The sequence below is a fragment of the Typopeltis vanoorti genome, chromosome 10 (genome assembly GCF_054136105.1).
Source record: "Typopeltis vanoorti isolate ZY-2024b chromosome 10, IOZ_Tvanoo_1.0, whole genome shotgun sequence".
Taxonomy (NCBI): domain Eukaryota; kingdom Metazoa; phylum Arthropoda; class Arachnida; order Uropygi; family Thelyphonidae; genus Typopeltis; species Typopeltis vanoorti.
Window position 1 is genome coordinate 34,572,273 of NC_143558.1, and position 22,484 is coordinate 34,594,756.

General features: G+C 36.2%; 1 protein-coding gene across 1 annotated transcript; it reads left to right on the forward strand.

Moving 5' to 3' along the window:
• Positions 1–1,911: 1,911 nt before the first annotated feature.
• On the forward strand, positions 1,912–22,382 carry LOC150102321 (uncharacterized). Its single transcript, XM_090398974.1, has 2 exons — positions 1,912–2,235; positions 18,703–22,382. Exons 1-2 carry the CDS (start codon positions 1,987–1,989, stop codon positions 18,904–18,906), a joined length of 453 nt encoding a protein of 150 aa, XP_090255100.1. The 5' UTR covers positions 1,912–1,986; the 3' UTR covers positions 18,907–22,382.
• The last annotated feature ends 102 nt before the right edge of the window (positions 22,383–22,484 follow it).

The following is a 22,484-nucleotide window of genomic DNA, read 5'->3' on the forward strand; positions in this document are numbered from 1 at the left end:
ATTTATTGTTATTTATTTACTATTTATATAATCTGCCTGTGTTGCTATTTCAATAATGCTAGACCACCAGGATTCCAAAAATTCAGGTATGACAAATGCACAACTTCTGAACATGAACTACTACAATATTTAGATTTCTACTTTGCTTCTGATGAATGGATACGAACAATTTAAAAAATTTTTAATGCTGATGAAATTCCTATTCAAACTCACTGACAAAAAAGTGAACAAAGACCATTATAGGTTCTAATCTACTCACCAACTTGAAAAATCTTTTTCTGTGCCTTTTTAATTACAAAAATGCCAACAGGATGCTCCTAGTAGATCTCTAGCGTATTTTAGTAGGATTCTCCTCCCAGAAACTGGTTTTTTTTTTTTTAGATGAAATTCAGAAATATCGACTATCGCACTCATGTATAGTTCATATAGCAATACGTGTAAGGATTGGGTCTCCCGCGATGAGTCTTCGAACTCCATGGAGGTGCCAATATAATAATAATAATAATTATAATAATAATAATAATAATAATAATAATAATAAGGTCACGAGATGGCAACTGTCTAACGTACTTTCTGCACCTTCAAAACCTGCTACCTTCAAAATTATCACATCTATGAACTATCATTAATAGTTAAGTCAGGAGACCAGCTACGGTCAATTTCTAGTGTACACTAAGTATAAAGATTATTATTATTGTTACGTGACACTTCCAAGGAGTCCAAAGGGGAGAGCACCTGCTCTACAACTCTCTGCCTCCACTACTTAATCCACGAACTACAGCGAGCTGCCACTCCATCATCATCTTCACCAACGCCATCTGTTTCCCACCACTAGTATTTTTTATCGGTAAAGTGCGTGTGTGTTTTCGAGGCTGATTTTTCTGTGTATGGGATGAAAAACCGCGTTTCCGAGAGAAGAAAAACCTGCTACCTCCGTATGACATCGGTTAACTCACCTTCAATTGAAAAACACCATATAAAGATTCCTCTCGTCACAACGAGAATTGAACTTAAGGATGCGAAGTACCGTCATTCTTCAAATTGCGCTAAGAAGGCGCTTAGAGATACATTGCTCTACTTCGTATACAAGACAACACTTGATGATGAATTTTATCTAATATTTGAATGTAATATGTTATTGACAGATCGTTTAAACTGATTTGCTTCGTTATTCTCACTACATGTAAAATCTTTAATTATATTATTATAATTATTATTCGTGACACCTCCAAGGAGTCCGAAGATTCATCGTGGGAGGACACCCACTAGACAACACTCCGTTTCCCCTACCATACCGAACCTCTACCACCAATCACCCACACCAACGCCATCCACTACCTAAAACCACCACTACCACAGCTAGTATTTTTGTCTGTAAATTGCGTGTGTTCTAAAGGGCCGATTTGTCTGTATGCGGGATGAAAAACCCGAGTTTCCGGGAGAAAAAACCCTTCTACATCCGTATGAGATCGGCTAACTCACCTTCAATTGAAAAAGTCCATATAAAGATTCCTCCCGTCATGACGAGAATCGAACTTAAGCCTTTTCTAATCGAAGGGGCAAAGTACTGTCGTTCTTCCAATTGCGCTACGGCGGCGCTTAATTTGAAATATTATTTCAAATTCCCTAGGCTAGTATTTTGTCCTCCAGTCTTCAAAAGTTAGGGCTAAAAGGCCTTCCTACACCCTTTGAGTAATAAAATGCATTCAAGGATTTATTTTATTTTATTTATTCATTTATATTTCTTATGGTCTCTTCCAAATTTCTGGCCAAACGACGGCGCGTTATTATCATTTCCTAAAAATTAAAAAAAAAAAAATTATAATAAAAAATAATGCTTTTCCGACTTTCGGCCAATAGGTGGTGTGCTATTATCTTAACTTTAAAACAGCAGATGCTTGCAGCGAAGAAGGTTAATGTATGATGTAAACATTTCTTCTGTGTTTCGAGAGTTGTACCGAAACATTTGTTAACGATTGAAACGTTATGAATACTGTCAGTAACACGTTTAGTCAAATTAAATATTTTGCAATACTTAAACCAGAGATGATTTGTCGTTTTGCATCAACGTTAACAAACCAACTGTATCACAACAGTAACCAAACGAAAACTTTTCGTTTCTCCAGGTATTTCGGAAGCGGGCAGCAAGATTCCGTTTCTGAGGAGGATTTACACAAGAATATTGACACAATTTCTGAAAAATTTACAGAATCGCTAGATTCACTAGAAGATGCTGTGAGTTTTGGAACTTTTAAAGTTTTATTTAATATAATGGAATTTCGAATATGCATTCTGTTACAGAAAGCGATTCACCGGGAGTCTCTCGCGGTGGATCGCCGATCGCGGTGCGAAGCTTTATCAACGCGTACCATCAAAAGTATTTCGTAGCCTATTTTGCCGAGTAGTTAAGCATATCCAATCATTAACCAACAGGTGGTGGATTCAAGCATCCACAGGGCATAGGTGTTTGTGAATTTTTTTAGATAGCAGATGATTTTCATTAACCAGTTCGTGTATATTATAATTAACTGTTTTATTTCTCTTTGATCCAGCATCCATCTATATGGCCAGCCGTAAGGATCATACTCCAATTGACATAAACTGTGCAGAGTTGAAAGAAATGTTGGGCAACTGTTTTAGAATGAAACATGCTAATTATACACATCTCTACCATCACACATGGACAATACTGTTACATAAGACTATTGCATAGTTGACTGCCATAGAAAACAATTTATGAATTTTGAAAGAGTATGTTATCATAGGTTGTTGTAGCAGTAGCCTGTGTGTCATGTGTTCTTGACATAAATGATTGCACCATCCAAATTTAACTATACACGACATTATCAGGCAAAAATACTACACTGAAGCTGATACTATGAGAGGAAAGGGTGATATGGAAATCTCAGAACTCTGATGTTAAAGTAGTCAATGAGTTCAAAAAGTCTGCAAGGAACTCAGTAGTAGGACAAGTAGCTTATGAATTATAGCATCAGGTAAAGTTAAGTGTTAATTGTAGTAGTCGATGACAGATTAAGCATATACTGGTTTTCCTACTGCAGATAGTTCTCAAGAGCTCTCTTTAATTTGATTTGTTCAATTTCCTAATTTGGGGGGGGGGGGCTCTCAGGGGCAGGGCCCCTTGATGCATATACAATTGCACCACTCCACCAGGGTTAATCCAGCATTGGCACCAGCAAGATATTTTACCAGCTTTTAAAGTTGCCACCACTAAGAATGGCAGTGTAACTACAAATTTGCCAAATGCACCAAATAGCTATGTTACTGAGTAGGAGACTACACACAAAGGGCAACACAGTTTCTATGGATGGACAGCTTTACTTAAACATCAACTCAATCAATAGTATGGAGACTCGTTAGTACGAGGTGTGTTAGTAGAGGATTTGACAAAATCGTACCAACCTGGTGCGACCATAAAGGACGTAACTGCGTCTATTAGAGAGCAAAAGGAAGGGGTGAAAGAAATGATTGTTGTGGCAGGTACGAATGATTTGAAAGGAGATAAAATGGAAATGATAGAAGACCTGAATGAATTGTTTGAGGTAGCAAAAGAAAAGAGTGAGAGAGTTAGAATGATTAGTCTTTTGCCACGGTATGACAGTGAAATGTTTAAAAGGAGGGCTATAATTGCAAATGACTTTATGCGTGGGTTATGTATGACGAGTGGTGTGGAATTTGTGGATGTGTGGAGTGAGTTTGATGGGCGAAAGGATCTATATAAGATGGATGGCTTCCATTTGAATGGTTACGGTGTAAGAAGACTTGAGAAAGTGTTGCTGAATGTAGTGGATGTGCAAATTCAGGGAAACTAGATTTGTTAGGGGGGGGGAGTAGAGATACAGTCCTTATGGAGGCAGTTGAATGTAAGAATGAATATAATATGCCAGAGCAAATAAGGACAACAAATCTGAGTGGGATAGTTAATATAAGGCATCAAGGTAGGGTTGGGGCTAATGGGGGTCTTAAATTCATGTACACTAATACTAGGAGTATTAGGAACAAGAAGGAAGAGTTTTTGGCCATGGTTGGCACTTCCAGACCACAGGTTATAGGTATTAGTGAAACATGGCTGACTGTAGATGATATAACTAGTGGGATTGAATGTGATGGGTATAGTGTGTTCAGGAATGACAGAGTGAATAAAATGGGGGGAGGAGTATTGTTGATGATAGCTGATGTGCTCCAGCCAAGGAGAATAGAAGTTGAATTGCAGGATAGAGAAAAGAGCACATTTGAGGCCATTTGGTGTGAGATTGTGGCTAGCAGAACTAAATATACAATTGGGTGCTGCTTTAGACCAGGTGATGGAAAAGATGGTGGTGACAGTATGCACAAGCAAATAGAAGAAATGGGTGGAAGGAGGGTGATTATTATGGGAGATTTCAACTATGGTCGCATTGATTGGAGTGAGGAGAGGACACACGGGAGAAAGGAACTGGATTTTATGCGGTTATTAAGGGATAACTATCTGCGACAGCATGTAATGGAAAATACTAGGGGTCAGAGAGTGCTTGACCTAGTAATTACATCTGAGGATTTGGCTGTAACAAATATGACCACATTGCCACCAATCGGTGAGAGTGATCATAGGGTCTTAACTTGGGAGGTGGCTAAAGGTGTAGAATTTTCAATTAAGACAGGGTACATGTGGAATTATCGGGCTGGAAAGTATGACAAGCTTAGGAATTTGATTGGTTCAGTGCCATGGCATGTACAACTGCAAGGACTAGAAGTTGATAGTACATGGGAGGTAGTTAAGAAGTGCTTGCATGAAGCAATGGCTGACTGTATACCTAGAATACGAATAATAAATCAAGTAGGGGTTAAATGGATGAATAACACCATTAAGCTTGAGTTGCAAAAAAAGAAACAACAATGGAGGGAATTTAAGGAGAAAGGTGACCGGCAGGCACATGAACGGTATAAAGCACAGGCCAGAAGGGTGACGAGTGTGGTAAGAAAAGCAAAAAAGGATTACGAAAGAACATTGGCCATGCAGGCTAAAGAGAATCCTAAACAGTTTTTTAGATATGTAGCAAGTAAAAGGAAAAATGTACATGGCAGATTGATTTTAAAGAATGCCGATGGTAGGGAGGTAACTGAATCAGTTGAGATAGTTGAGTTACTGAGTGAGCACTTTGCAAAAGTATATCATCCAGATGGTGACATTGCAGAAACGAATAAACCAGTAGATTATACGGGAATTGTGGTTAATGAAGTGGAGGTGAGTAGTCTATTGCATAACCTCAATGTCAATACATCTGTGGGATTGGATGGTATACCAGCTCGTGTTGTACGAGAAGCAGCTAAAGAATTGTCAGTACCCTTGACCATTTTGTTTAATTTGAGTCTCGGGTCTGGGTTAGTCCCGAGCGGGTGGAGAGAGGGGAAAATAGTTCCACTGCATAAAGGTGGTTCCAAGACTGGTGTAGTAAATTACCGACCGATTAGCATATCAGGAATCATTGTCAAGGTCTTAGAGAAAATAGTCAAGAGGAAAATACAAGATTGGATAGAAGAAAATGGGATACTGTATCGGGGACAGCATGGTTTTGTGAAGGGTAGGTCATGCCTCAGTAACTTGCTCACGTATTATAACACAGTGACGGGTGAACTGGATAAGGGTAATGGGTTTACGGTGATTCTACTGGACCTTGCCAAGGCCTTTGACAGGATTCCACATGGAATTCTAATCAGTAAATTGCAGCATATGGGAATGGACATAGGGTTGGTGAGATGGATAGGAGGGTGGTTGACGGAGAGATATCAGAGAGTGGTTTACACGGGAGTAGAGTCCACAAGACAGCCTGTGACTAGTGGTGTGCCACAAGGATCTGTTCTTGGACCACTGCTGTTTAATTTGTTCATAAATGATATAGGAAATGATCTGAGAGGAACAGTTCATTTGTTTGCGGATGATGCGAAGTTGGGTAGGGCAATAGTGAATGCAGATGACGTCAAAATTTTGCAGGATGATTTGGATAGATTGGAGGTCTGAGCTAAGGAGAATGGATGTCAGTTTAATGTGGCAGAATGTAACGTTATGCATTTTGGGGTGAAAAGATTGGCGGCGGTTTACTGCATTGGTGGAACCGTGCTCCAGGAAATTGATGAGGCACGAGATTTAGGAGTGTTGGTAGATAAGGAATTGAAATTTAGGGGACACATTGCAAAAGTGACCAAAACAGCTCATCAAATCACTTGGTTGCTGAAGAATACGATGACAAGCAGAGACAAGCAGGTTATTGTTCCTCTGTATCGAGCCTTGATAAGACCCCATCTAGACTACTGTGCTCAGATTTGGTCACCTAGGTTTCTTCTTGATGGGGAGGAGGTGGAGAGGATCCAGAGGCGAGTGACCAAGATGATAGCAGGTCTGTGGAATGAACCGTATGAGAACAGGTTGAGGATTTGTGGGTTGCAAAAATTGGTTGATAGGCGGAGGAGGGGAGATATGATTGAGACATTCAAATTACTGAAGGGTTTCTATAAAATTAATTCAGAAGATATTTTTGAGAACAGGGCTGGTTGTGGGAGGACTAGGGGACATCCATGGAAACTGGGCAAAAGTGTGGTTAGTAAAGGTGTTAGAGCTGGGTTCTTTACTTTTAGAGTAGTGAATGAGTGGAATGCGCTCCCTGAGTCTGTGGTGGATGCTGTGACAGTGAATGAGTTTAAGGCGAGGTATGATAGATACTGTATGAATGTCAAATAGTTGTGATGAATATGATTTGGGGCCTCCCTCGATGAGTCCAATGACTCCCTGGAGTTGCCCGTAATAATAGTAATAGTAATAATAGTATGGGCTACACTGATGTAAAGAATGTCATGATTGATCCATGGAGTTGTGAACGTTTGCATTATAGAGTAATTAATTACACTGTACCACTCTTTTTAATTACATGATGATCGTTGGTGTAGCAGATACCTGAACAACACTTTATTCCTGAGTATACCATTCCAGCTGTGAAGTTTGCCTTATATTATATATATATATATATATCATCATATTCCTGACGTGTACTCTCAAGGGGGTGTACAGGATATTATGATAGTACTACATGAAAAACTTACATCATTAACTTCTATCTATAATTTTCCTCCAAATCAATCTGCTATCTGTCAAGACTCCAATATTATCAGGTCTTATATTTCTATCTTCTATGGCACTTTTTACAGTATCAATCCACCCGCATCTTTGTCTTCCTCTGTGTCTTGTTCCTGCTAGCTTGGCAGAGAACACTGATTTTGCTAATCATTCTTCTCCCATTCTGTTTAAGTGACCATAACACCTGAGATTAGCTCTGCTAAACATTCCTGGATGCTAACAATGTCAAGTTCTTTTCTAATATCCTCATTTTTAATATGATATTGCCATTGATGGCATCTGTTCATCCACCTATTCTTTCTCAGGACTTTCATATCTGTAGTCCCTAGTCTTTGGTCAAGTGTTTTATTTCTAACTCAGCTCTCAGATCCATAAGTTAAAATTGGTTTGAACACTGTCTTGTATATAGCTAATTTACTGTTTTGATTATTTTCTTTTTTATTTCATATAAATTTATTTATGTGACTTCTACCATACCAGCTTTGCCAATTTTGTTATCTATTTCCATATTTAATTTACCATCTCCACTAAAAATTGTGCCTAAGCAGCTGAAATGTTTTACTTGTTCTATAAGTTCTCCATTCACGATACAGTTGATATTTTCAATGTTTCTGCCCATTTCTTTGTCTTGTTATTGATGATTTTCATACCGAATTTAGTACAACAGTTATTCAGTCAGGGAATTTAGTCAGGGAATCCTGCAAACTTGTACCAGATTTATTAAGAAGTATAACATCATCCGCATAAAGTAAAGAGCTGAGATTAACATCTCCAATTTTAATATCATGTTTAATACTACTTTCCTTCATAATGTGATCCATATAGATAATGAATAACAGAGGGGATAATGTGCATCCTTGTCTGACACCAGATTTAACATCAAACCATCTTCCTGTTCTTCCTTCAATTCTAACTGCTGACTTAAAACTCAAATAAAGACTAAGTATTGTTTGATATAATGCCCAATTTGACACCATATAACTATAGCATTTTGAATAGCTTTTCTCTTGGCACTTTGTCATATGCCTTTTGCAGGTCTACAAAATTTAAATATAGATCTGTAAAATGATGGTACAACATGACATATATATATATATATATATAAATCTTGATCCCATACACAAGAGGTCAAGGGGCCTATAGGCACATCAGTGCCATATGTAGGGTGAAGAAGATGACTGAAATAGAAGTTTATTGATATTTCTTTTTGAAGAGTTGTGGTTGTTTCGCAAAGCTGTTCCAAAGAACAGAGGTTGGCAGAATAAAAGAGGATGAATAGAAGCAGTTTCAGTGTGGTTTCAGTTGCACAATAAAGGGATGCTGGGCAGCTGCAGCTCTTGTAACAGGTGAAACAGAAAGTGGAGGAATGGTAATTTGCCTATTTACTGGAACAGTGACCATGGAAGTACCTGTGGAATAGACACGGTGCTGAAACATGTGAGATAGAGGTTGAAGTGAGTCTGTGAGAGAGAGAGAGAGAGAGAGAGAGGCATCATCTATGAACCTAATTACATGCATCTAGATGCCATCAAGGATTTTAAGGGAAGTTTTATGTGCACCACCCCAAACATGTCAGCAGTATTCTAAACATGGCGATTTGGGATTTGTATATAGTGAAGGGTTGATTGGGTGTAAAATAGGCTCTTGAACAAAAGAGAATGCCAAGTTTCTTGAATTCTGAGGAGGCTGTTGGTGTGATGTGTGTATGCCAGTGTTAAAGTATGTATATTTTATCTATGTAGTCTTATTATTCTTATGAATTATTTTTAATAAGTCTTATTAATTCCTTATATTCTTATTACAATTTTGTCGTCTGCGCCTTTGTAAAATCTACAATATAATACTATTCAATACTTACTCTTAACTTTAACTTATAGCTCTTTAACTTTAATCTTGACAGTTGTATTCCGAATATATAATCCGTTGCTTGATTTAATCTCTTAGCTCACAATCCTCTCACTCATCTTATTTCACTAGTTTCAAGGACGCAAATATTATTATTCTCGTGTGCAAAAACTTCAGAACAAAGAAAATGCCTCTGGCTGGAGCCAATCTCTTTGTCTGAACAACTGGTGCTTTTCTAATTTGAATTTTGGAAAATGTATTTGATTTCTAGCTGCGCTATCGAAATTCGTGGATAGGAGATGAATATCCCTCCAAAGAAAAATACTCAGTTAATCACTGAACTTTCCTCTCTCACTTATGACTAAATCTAGCGACGTAAAACTTCTATTCTACAGTCGTGGCAAATTCAACTTTAGGACACACAGATTCGAATTTTATGAGCAGTGAAGTTGGTAACAGGAATCAGGCAAATTATTTAAACAAGAAAACAATTTATTCATCATCAAGGAAATGTATACACAAGGTTAAAACAAAAAATTCAAGTAAATCAGGTTCTATGTTTCAATGACAATTCTCAATACACATTGCAATTATTACTCTTATGAAGACAATTCTTGTAAGACTAATATTATTAGTCTTACAAGAATTATCGTGTGTTTAATATTAATAATATTAAACACACGATATTTCACCTTAAAATTTAGCTAAGTTTTTTCTCACATATAATTTAACAAGACCATTCAAAGGTTAGCATCAAGCCTAAAGTCCTCAAGTATCATAACAAACAAACTCTCTACAAGTCACCGTCACAATTCTGTCTATAGCTAACTATAGCTAAAACAATAGAAAGAACTTACCTTAAACAGTTGTCTGGTCCTCTCTCATTGATCCTTGGAATCACTTCCTTCTATTACCTTCTGACCTTAAGCAGTGAACATGGGTACCTTCTCCAGGATTTTTTGGGATTTCCTCTTACTATTTGCGAGCGTCAGGAACTTCGCAGCATGGAACTCTGGTATCTACTTTCTTCTAGGAACAACTTAAATTAGTTGTTTCGCACTTCTGGCATCTAATGGCTGGAACGCAGGTCCTGTTGGCGATTGCGAATCATCTTCCACAATGATTAGCAAAACTCCATTGCCGTAATCTACATCATATCCCGGTAACTGCTCGACCCTCGACCTCCTCGCCTTCTGGATCCCGTTACTCTCTCGTTGGAACTCCGCGTGACCTCGTAACTTCTTGCTGACCAAGGAACAACTAAAAAGCTGACTAAAAGGCCCCCTTATCACCGTAGCAAACCCCCTTTTATATGGCTCCGATGACCTTGGGTTCTGCTACGCATTAATCCCCTGGGTATTACATGGTTCTGCACCCACCACCTTTTTCCGTCATTGCATTAAGGCGGGAAACCCCCGTGCATAGTTGACCTTCGTGATTGCAGTTGCCCTAGGTCATACGTTAATAAGATAATCCATCTGGAATTATCTTTATCTAGAAGTTTCTTTAGACACAAATTAATTCACCTTTGACCTTCTTTTTTCTTTTACAAAAAACCGTGGGCAGTTATATTACTTCATAATTCACAACATTTTATTTCCATATTATTAAATACAACAAATTTTGTTAATTAAATACAAGCATTTTGAATGGAATTTTGATTACCAGTAAAATCGGTATAATAAGGTATATTTGTATAAAAATCCTTCTATACACAATTTTACACCAGGAAAGACTGGTGGTAAACATTAGTCCAAGCAATTAGATCTGATCTTATCTGGTGATTTGTGTATTATTGAGGGTAAAGGTAGGTGAACTGGGATCTCTTTTGTCTGAGAAAAGGCAGGACTGTGTTTTGGTGGCATTGAACATAACAAGGTTGTTCTTTCCCTATTGGAGAATATTAGGTAAATCAGTGTTTGAGGCACTAGTTATAGATATCTTGTAGCCTAGGATTATTATTATTATTATTACGGGCGACTCCAGGGAGTCCTTAGACTCATCGAGGGAGGTCTTAAACATCATGTCCACACAACTATATGACATTCTCACAGTATCTATCATACCTTGCCTTGAACTCACTCACCGTCATAGCACCCACAACAGACTTATTCCACTCGTTTACCACTCTAAAAGTAAAGAACCCAGCTCTAACACCCTTGCTAACCACACTCTTGCCCAGCTTCCATAGTTGTCCCTAGTTCTCCCACCACCAGTCCTGATATCAAAAATATCCTCTGAATTAATCTTATAGAAACCCTTTAGCAATTTGAATGTCTCAATCATATCTCCCCTTTTCTGCCTATCAACTAATTTCTGCAACCCACAAATCTTCAACCTGTTCTCATAAGGTTCATTCCATAGACCTGCTATCATCTTGGTCACTCGCCTCTGGATCCTCTCCACCTCCTCCCCATCAAGAAGAAACCTAGGTGACCAAATCTGGGCACAGTAGTTGAGATGAGGTCTTATCAAGGCTCAGTACAGAGGTACAATAACTTGCTTGTCTCTGTTCGTCAAAGTATTTTTCAACAACCAAGTGAGTTGATGAGCTGATTTTGCCACTTTTGCAATGTGCCCCGTAAACTTCATTTCCCTATCCACCAACACTCCCAAGTCACTGGCCTCATCAATCTCCTTATGTCAGAGTACTTTGTGGTTTGTCAGATGAGTGGTGAGTACTATCATCTGCAAAGCTGTGGATGGGATTAGTGGTTAGTGTGAATAGATCATTTATGTACAGGAGAAAGAGAGTAGGCAGTAGGACAGAGCCTTGAGCCACTCCAGCATTGTTGGTTTTCTATTGTCTTGTTTATTCTCTCGAGAGTTTATTTTTTTTATTTTGGTTAAATGAAAGTTCCATTTCTGTTGATAAAAATGGAACCTTCCATGTTCCATTTCTGTCTCTAATCTTTTTTTTTAATTACCTAAATCTTAGCTTGGTTTTCTCTAGCACTAAGCATCAGTCAGAATCAACATGAGTTTTAGGATAAATTATTGCTTTATATATATATATCTTCCTTTTTTTTTTTTTTCAGTTTGATTCTTTTACTGTCATGTGGTTTTTTTCAGTTGTATCTTCTTTTATTATAATAATAATTGCATGACACCTCCAAGTACTTATTGTGAGAGGGTGTTCCACTTCACACTACTTTAAACCACCATGTATGCACTGTGCTAGAATCCAACAACTGCACACACACACGCGCGCCATCTTGGTAGGAAGCCCACAAGATTGGACTTTCTACTAAATTTCTGGTAGAAAAATCCTTGCTATGTCCATATGAGATCAGCTAGCTCACCTTCAATTGAAAAAGCTGACATAAAGATTATTCTCATCACAACAATAATCAAAGAGCCTTATGTTCCATTGTTTTTCCAATTATGCTATGAATGTTTTACATATATTATTTGTGATTATAAGTGTTTTCTTGTAGACAGAGGTCTTAGTCTTTTTCATCTTTCATTATGTTGATAATGGCCAAATTTTCCAACTATTCCATCTTTATCTTTGCCCAATTACTACACATACTGACCACTGAATTAGAAACTTTTATTTAATACTGTGTTAGACTCCTTTAGCCCAATTACAGCACATATAGTTTGGCATAGAATTCCATAAGGTGTGGGATTGCATCTATGTCTACAACATACTAGGCATTCACCAGACAGTCCTTTAACTGGTTCAGAAATGATGGAAGCAGACTTTGCTCCTGGATCTGTTTTTCTAACATGTCCCATATGTTCTCAATGGGATTAAGATCCAGACTTTATGGTGGCCAGGGAATATGGTAGAAGATGCTGTCATGCTTGCTGAACAATTCTTGCGTGATGGAAAGTAACGTTTTTGTCCATGAAACAACCATCGCCTGCTGGATAAAAAGTCAACATTTTAGCATAGTCAGCAGTGTTCAGATATTCCTTGGAGGACACTTGAACTTCCAGCAATATCAGGGGACCAATTCTGTGCCAACAGAAAAGTACCCACACCATGACACCACCTCCAGAACTTTGAATTATGTTTACAAGGTAAGCTGGGTTCATTACATCATGGGGCTCCCACCAAACTATCTGCCTACTGTCAGTACAGAACAAGGTGTACCATGACTTGTCGGACCACATGACTTTTTTCCAATCTTCCAGTGTCCAGACTTTTTTCCAATCTTCCAGTGTCCAGACTTTTTTCCAATCTTCCAGTGTCCAGTCACATATTCCTGACACCACTGTAGACAAACTTTCTGGTTCTTCACAGAAATCAGTGGTTTTCCTGTAGGCATGCAATTTCCAATACAGTCCTCTTCATTTCATGTGTATTCAACGAATGCTGTAGAAAACATTCATTAAATAATTACCTAGAATTAAATAATTGCCTAAAACACATGGTATGCATATGTACCAATTATTTTGCATATATTGCTTATGTGACATTTATATACATCTGCATAAAGGTTTTTAATTCATTTGCCAGTATGTGTACATTCCAATTTGCCATTATTATCAGATTATTTTTTGGTTTGCTTTGCAGTATGAGATCTACTATCTGATGATATGTTTCTTCTTTTCACCATCATTAGGGTTTTATGGGTGTGCATACTTGCATGATAATAAAATCAGCTGGTGCTGCTGTGATATTAATTCTCATTACCCTGTGGTCCTTTGCCCGCAATAACTTTTTAATAGTATTATGACCCCTCCTTTACTGTGCTGCCATCCACTGTGTATTATTTTTATTTCATCACTCCAAAAGTCTCGTTCTTTCTTTCCATCTTGCTTTATATTATTATTATTATGCAGGCGCCTCCTTGGAGTCTGAAGACTCATGATGGGAGACCCAATTTATCCACACAATCTATCATACCTCTCCTTGAACCCATTAACAGACAAAGAACTTACAACTGACTCTGGCAACCCTTTCCACTCATTCACAACTCTCCAAGCAAAAAAAAAAAAAAAATCTAGTCCTCACACCCCTACTAACCACACCTTTATTAAACTTCCAGGAATGACACCTTGTTCTGGTCCCTCTAGCTAAGTGCTGAAACATTTCTTTAGCATCTTTAAAACCCTTTAAGCAACTTAAATGTTTCTATCATATCATATCATTATCCTCAAATGAGCATTTGATATTCTATCAAATGTTCCTTTGAGGGAGGGTGGCTGTTCATTCGAAGCATTCTAGTGTGAGATTAAGACCAGTAAGACAAAATATACAGTTGGTTGTTGCTATAGGCCAGGGAGTTCTGCAGATGACCTGGAAGAGATGCATCTCCAAATTAGTACAATTAGTACATCTTCTATTTCTACTCTTCCGTCTAAGACGGGTTGAGCCTTCTCTTGAACAGGATCTTGCAGTCTTCTCTATTACTTGCTGTTCGAAAAAGTTCCTTATATGTTCTGCATCCCGAGATGTTCTTGGTCTTCCGGGTCTTCTTTTTTCAGTTGGAAAAGTATTGATTAGGACTTTAGGAAGTCTGTCAGCATCCATGCATACAGTGTGTCCAAACCATCTCAGATGTTGTTTTCTAATTTTTTCTATTATTGTCTTTTTATACAATAGTTCTTGTCTGAGTTAGTGCATCTTGAATTAGTACATGTTGAGTGGTAATTATATGGGACTTCAACTATGGAGATATAGACTGGAAGGAAAAACAGATCACACAGTGTTGCAGTCTATTTTTCTATTTTTATTCTATTTTCTAACCTAGGCCTCCTTCAATAATAATCCTACCGGCTGCGCCATTTATGTTGTATAGCTTTTTCCCTTTTCTTATCTTTATATTCTTTACTATCCTACCGGCTGCCTGCCACTTATGTTGTGACGTTTTCTTCCTTAATTTTATTCTTATTATTTATATTTGCACAACTTGTTTTATATCTGCTGCGCGATTTATGTTGTGACCTTTCTTCTCAATTACAACTACTTTAACCCTTTACTATATCTCCTTGATACACTCTATCAGGTAACACATGGTACCTCTGAGGGACAATGGAATTTCCTCGAGATCGAGGCAGTATCAGAGTGTCTGAGATTAACCTCTCATAAAACTACAAGAAATTTATTTGTTTCGCTGCGCCACTTAACGCTATTAGATTAATTAATATTAACAACCAAGAGGTAATCTCAGGACAGTACTTAATGATACCAATTAACTCTGCAGACGTGACCACAATTTACTCTTTTCAAATATCTCTTTTAATGTCCCGCATAGGTTCGTATTAGATCTTTATAAGCGGTGCATCGGATTCCAGAAATCACAGAAAGTCTTTGTTAGAATCAAAAGCAAGTTTTATTATACTCAAAGGTTGATACACATTAGAACACTAAAATAAATCCCATCTTAAGGGAATTTCAGACAAGGTATATAAAATTCAAACACTACTGTTACACATATAAATTAACATACGGTAGCTTCCTAAAGTATGAATTATATTAACCTTCGCCAATGCGTTATTCATGTGCTATTTTTACAATCGATCTAAAACTCTGTAGCTCTGTCAGACTACACAAGATAACATTCATATCTTTCACAATCTCTTAATATTATGCCAATTCTTCACTTTAAACATATCCTGAATTTCACTCAATATAAAGGCAATTTAAACACAACGACAGATAAACAACATAAATTCAATATCCTTCTAAAGTCCTAGCAATATAATCCTAGCCTAAATCACAAATGTCCTTTTTTCAACATGTTAACATGACACAAAATCTTTCATTCCTATTCAGTATAACACAAACAAAGTTTACTTATCTTCCTTTCTCGATTCTTTAGAGCTTCATAGGTTCACAGGAAACTTCTTTTCGCGGCGAATATGGCCACCAAGACCGTAACTGCCTATCGGGTCCCGTCCTCCGACATCTAGGCCACTCATGACATCGAAGAGACTCGCCCCCACGCCACCGCACAGGAACTGGACACAATCCAGGGAAGAAAAAGCCTTGTCTCAGGGTCGCATGACCCTTATATTTCCCTCCTTTTTCACGGCACTTCTTGCCCCCTTCGATATTTGGCGAACTTTTACCTCATGCCAACCATCGTCTGCCCTGCCTGTTGCACATACTATGACGTCATTGTTTGCTTGGGGCGAACTCTCCGTTGCGTTATGACCTTTGAACTTGACACCCCCACCCCTCAACTGTTGGATTTTGTGCTCACATTTTATAATCCTTTTGCACAGGTTAATTTCTAAAGCTCTGGTAATGCTTTACATTTTCAATACTAAATCAAATATGTTCACAAATGGCACAAAATACATACTTAATTAACCTTTTCATAACAGAACATACTTGATTTATATATACATAATACTTATTCTACACTTAGAGGCAATCTACTGGTTTTATCTCATTCTTTTGTTAAAAAAAAACATGTTAGACTGTGATAAGATAGGAATACATAAATTTTCACTCTATCACAATCTAACAACGGCAGGAAGGAAATAGAATTTATACACCTTCTGAGAAGTAATATCCCCTCTTTTTCTCCTATCAATGAACTTCTGCAATCCACATACCTTCAGTCTATCCTCATAGGGAACATTCCACAGGCTACTCATCATTTTGGTCACTCACCTCTAAATGCTTTCCACTGCTTCATCCCCAAGAAACCAGAGAACCAGACTTGAGCACTGTAATCCAGATGTGGGCATATCAAGGCTTTATAAAGAGGAATGACAACTTCCTTATCTCTACTTGTTAACGTGTTCTTCAATAACCAAGTAATCATATGGGCTACCTTAGCAATATATCCCCTAAACTTTAACTCTCTGTCTACCACCACCTCTAAATCTCCAGCTTCTATTTCCTGAAGTACAGTTTCATCAATGTGATATACAGCTTTCAATGTATTTGTTTCAAAATGTATAACTTTACATTTCTCAACATTAAACTGACACCCATTAATTTTTGCCCATACTGATAACCTATTTAAATCATCCTGCAAACTCTCCACATCACCTTGATTAACTGTTAGTCTACCTAATTTCGCATCATCAGCAACAACTGAATATTTCCTTTCAAGTTATCATTTATGTACAAATTAAACTGCAATTTCCAGCACTGAACCTTGCGGCACACCACTAGTCACCTGTTTTAGCCTTGAATCTGTCCCTCCATATACCACTTTTTGATATCTGTCCAGCAGCATCCTTTTATCCATTTAACCAGTGTCATATCCATTCCCATTTGTTCTGATTTGCATAACAGAGTTCCACGTGGTATTCTGTCAGATGCCTTTGCAAAATCCATTGTGTAGCCATTTCCTTTATCCAACTCAGTTACTAAAAAGTTATTAAATCACTAAGACATGACTAGCCCTTCACAAAGCTATGTTGACTCTCATACAATATCATATAAAACCACAAATTCTGAGTTTGTTTCTTATCTCAAATTTGATCCAAAGACGCCAAGAAATTATATTCTTAGTTTGGCAATTGATGTGAAGTCATCAATTATTTCTTGGCATATTTGATTTATAGTTTAACCAAGTAAAAAAAAAAAAAAAAAAAAAAAAACTTTCAACACCTACAAGATGGAGTTCTGCTGTAAATTAGCTAGAGACATATTCACATCATTCTCATTCATATATTTCAATATATAGAAAGATGCTGATTCATTGGGTGGAAAAATAATGTGGTAGTTTATAGGGTCCCGTTAATTTCCACATCCCAATAGTAAAATCAATTATTTCAGTATGCTAAAGCTTCCTCCACAAATCCATTTCCAGGCCATTCTCTGGCATAATTCTAATCAAGCTAATGCTCCTTGCCACTGTAACTCTCTAGGTCATTGAGGTATGAGAGGGAGGTCTGTTAAGTTCTAATAAACATTTAGAACAAAAATTATATTAAAGCAACTAATATAACTACAAAAAAGAAAGAACACACAAGGATATAAGAATACAAAAACATAGGTTACCTTCATAATGCTGCTACTGGTTTGTTCTTTCTTGTGGTTATATCAGTTTCTTTAATATCATTTTTGTTGTAGGTATTTATCAGAACTTAGGAGCCTGTGTAGCTCAGTGGATGTGGCGTTTGCACACCACCGCGCTAGGCCGCACGAAGGAAGTCTTGGTTTCGAGTCTAGTCGGCGACTAGAGGAAATTTTTCTAAGCCTTTTTTCGACCGGTTCCCGAGTTAGTCGATCTCTGGCACGGGCAAGCAGGTTTTTCCTCCCGGAAACTCGGGTTTTTCGTCCTGTAAACTCAAGAAAATCGACCGTAGAACCCACATTATTTCAGACATTAAATATATTGTGTTAGGGTTAGAGACCACGAGATGGCGGCACATTTGAGCCGTCTCTCTTCACTGTGTACCGCTTAATTAGTGATAGCCTTGGGCCATCTGTCTCTGATTGGGTACCAGTGGAGATTGAACTGCCCACTCAGTCTCCAAAAGTTAGATAGGGCTAAATGGCCTCGCCTACTCCCGTATATACGGGAATATAAAAAAAAAAAAAAAAAAAAGGCGTTAGCTGATTTTTTTTTTTTAGCTGATTTATCAGAACTTTCCAGACCCCTCCCCATATGTATGCATACACATGGGGAGGATTGTTGCCACTGTTGTAACAAGGTGATAATCATTGTGAAGACAAAATCTGTTATTACTCATAAATTTTCATTTAATTTTATACAGCATCATGTTTATAATATATAATGTTATTATTTATCAAATTCTGTTATTTATTTATTTCTCTCTTTTTTATAACCTTATTCTTTTTCCAGAAAGAATCAGTGGGAACTGTATACTTCAGTGGAGACATGAATCAAGCAGAGATTATGGTTAATGAAACTCTAAATGACTATAAAACTTTTTTAAATAGACTTAGTGAGAAACAGAGACTGCATGTTAATAGAGTAATTGGACTGAAAATGAATGAATTGAAAGCACAGCTGAAACTTATTAAAGAAATGGGAGGCAATGAATAAAATATAGTAATGCTCTGTTGCAGAAGATTGTTTTATGTATAGAATGCTTATATGTCAGAGTGAACATATGTATATATGTGGTATATATAATATGCAGAAAGTAATATTATTTTTATTTTCTTATATAATAGAATATATAATAGTGTTATTGAAAATAAGTGACCTGTTGATTTTTTTAGGCTCATATTTTCAAATATTCTGTTATTTGTCCAGCATTAACACATGTAATAAGTGCAAAGTCTGTATTGATAACTAGAGAATTTTGTTTTTAATTTTTGCATGATACTTGTGTTAATTGGTCTTGGACAAAACAATTAACTCCTCTTTAAACCCTTAAATTTCATTTTAGCAGGAGGCTTGTTGTTTTTAAATTTTGATGTTTTTATTGATTTACAAACAGAATTATCTGTTTTGCCCCTCAAAATATTAAAGATTCAAAAGTGAGTACATTTATAGATCATATTTCATTGTTGTTTTTATTACATAGGCATCTCCATGCCATCCAGTGATAATTGTGGAATGTCCACACTAACTCTTACTGACACAATGAATATCATATCACTCCTTAAAGTTGTTCAGGTAACAAAGCACTTACAAATGTCTTTAGCAACCTTTTCAACTCATTTACCACTCTCCAAGCAAAAAACCTAGTCATGCTCCTGCCAACACTCTTGTACAACTTTCAGGGGTTACCCCTCCTAATTCTCTCCCATCTGGTTAACTAATGAAAAATTTTTCATCTGTTCTATAAAACTCCTTAAGTAACTTATGTTTTCATCATATTGTCTCTTTTACACTTAAGAGCTAAACTTTGCAACCCTCAAGCTTTCATTACCATTTTTGTCACTCGCCTCCAAATTCTCTCTACCACCAAGAAATTCACGACCAAATCCAGATGTGATCATATCAAAGCTTTGTAAAGAGAAATAATAACTTCCTTATTCCTACTTGTCAGTATGTTTCTTAACATCCAGATGATCCTTTGAGATATTTTACTTACTTTTTGTAATATGTCCTCTTAACTTCAACTCTGTATGCTATGATCCTTAAATCCAAAGCCCTACAATTTCTTACAGTGCATTTCCATCCATTCAATACACAGCCTAAGTTTTTTTATCCTGAAATGTGTTACTTTACACTCTGACACATTGAATTAGCAACTCAATTATCATTATCATTTGTCCAAACTATCAGTCTATTAAATCATCCAGTAGGATTTGTACATCATTTTTATTAATTTACTCTTTCCAGTTTAGCATCATTCCTCCTCATATCATTCCCAATATTATTGATGCTCAAATTGAACAGCAGCACCCCAATGCAGAGTCCTGTGGAACACTACTATAATATCATCAAAACTAGTGCTAGACATTTTGCTATCTGGTACAAATATGCCTCAAGCAGTGAAATTCTAGTAAAAGCCAGCAGTCTTCCTAAAGATTGGCACCTTTCAATATTGCTTTGGAATGAGTTATCACTTTACCTCACCTCTCATGCTAGCTTTGCATATGATGTCATATATTTTACATTTGTATATAAAATTTGATCTATTAATATAAAATGTTAAAACTTTCAAGTACTTCTCACAGTAGTATGCTAAAGTAATAAGCAATATTTGATGTATATAATGTTTAGTATTAATAAATAAATTGTCATTGTAGAAAATGGTTGCAATATTTATGAGAATTTGTATGCAGTAGTTGACTGTTTAGAAATTTTAGCAGAAATTGCATGGGTAGTAACCAGTAGTGAGCTACGGAAATTTTAACAAAAATTTTAACAAAAGGCTCACATCGTCGAGCAAAAAAAAAAAAAAAAAAAAAGCGTATTTCACACGAAAACTTTTATTAATACAGCTTGTGTACAAATTCCAATCAAAACGTATGAGAGGACAATCAACCTCTAAAGGCTATAAACTCTAAAAACATTTTTTAACTATCAAAGTATAATAAGAATGAAATCTTTTATAAAACATTTGATTGGCTACTGGTTTTACCATACGATTGGCTACCAGAAGGGTAAAGATAGCACATGCACTTATTTTATTTTCAAACTTGGGCGCATTCGTTATAGAGGAGTTGATACAATAATTCCAAATAATCTATACACTTTTGAATAGATTAATTTTTGTTAGGTTACCGTATGAGTTAGTCACTTGATATGTTTCAAAAAAATAATTTTTTTTTTTTAAATAAAAAAAGTAAACATGAAGAAGAGGCTCTTAAATTTGAAAAAAAATTTAACAAAGGGCTTGCGTGAGCCCCTTATAGCTCACCACTAGTAGTAACCCTGTAACACTTAACATGGTTTGATTTCAGTTTGGTTAAACATTTAAAGTTTTACTGAAAAGTTATATATAATACAATTCTTCAAAATTCTGAATTTATTTTATTTCAAATACATGTTTAAAACAGGAATTGTTATTATTTATCTCATTCCACTTTTTTTTGGACTGTGTTCAGCCCCAATACATTGTTGCATGTTATGGTAGATGGTTATCATCTGTCTCTTTGGTGAAGGACATATCTAACATATTTTTCTTTTTGAGGGTAAATTGACATCCAGGCTGTTTGGTTTCTTTGATCTTCCTGCAAAATTTTTAAAATTTCTATGATTATAATGAAACTCTGAAATGGTAAGGTGGTATATGTAAAAAACTAAAGGAGGAGGAACTGTTCAGCATTTCCATTATAAAATTCTGTCAGTTTCTTTTCATTTCTTTTTTTATCAGAATTCTCCATTTATTTTTGTTTCAAGTACATATATATTTATAAACATAAATTGTTAATAATTAACAGCATTAAATAGTGAAGCTTCTTATAGGAGGAGGAACTGTTCAGCATTTCCATTATAAAATTCTGTCAGTTTCTTTTCTTATCAGAATTCTCCATTTATCATTTTTGTTTCAAGTACATATATATTTATAAACATAAATTGTTAATAATTAACAGCATTAAATAGTGAAGCTTCTTATATCTGAGTATACCTCACTCGTATCAGTACTTGAGCTGACTATTTCAGATTACGATATTTAAGAAATAATATTAAGAAAAGAAAATTGAAAATTTATTGACCTGTGAAAGTAGTAATGTACTGCATGAAAACCAGAATGTTAAGAACTCAAACTAGAATTTTAAATAATAATTAAAGTACGGTCCTAGTTAGAATAAAATGGAAATGTAAAGGTTAAAACCAAAGCGGAAAAAAAGGTGATGTGCAAAAATAAGATTTTAGCTTATTTTTGAAGCTGCAGGACTTATGTTTTAGGGACATAACTTTGTCTTCAGAATGAAATGCAATGTGCTGAAGTGTATAAGATCTTTCAGATTCATTTCCAGTTGGTTAAATATTGAATGATACTTTATTTTATGTAAATTGTACAAATTACTTACAATCCATTAACATTCATAATGGCATTACAGTATGTTTTTATTGCTGTACATTCTAAGCATCATTAAAGAGATATTTCATTATTAGGTGTTCTCCAAGATTTATGCAAGTATACTTGAAGTTATGCAAGCATTTATTCACACATGCTGAAGAAGGTATAAGAAAAATTTGGGAGAAGAACTCAAAGA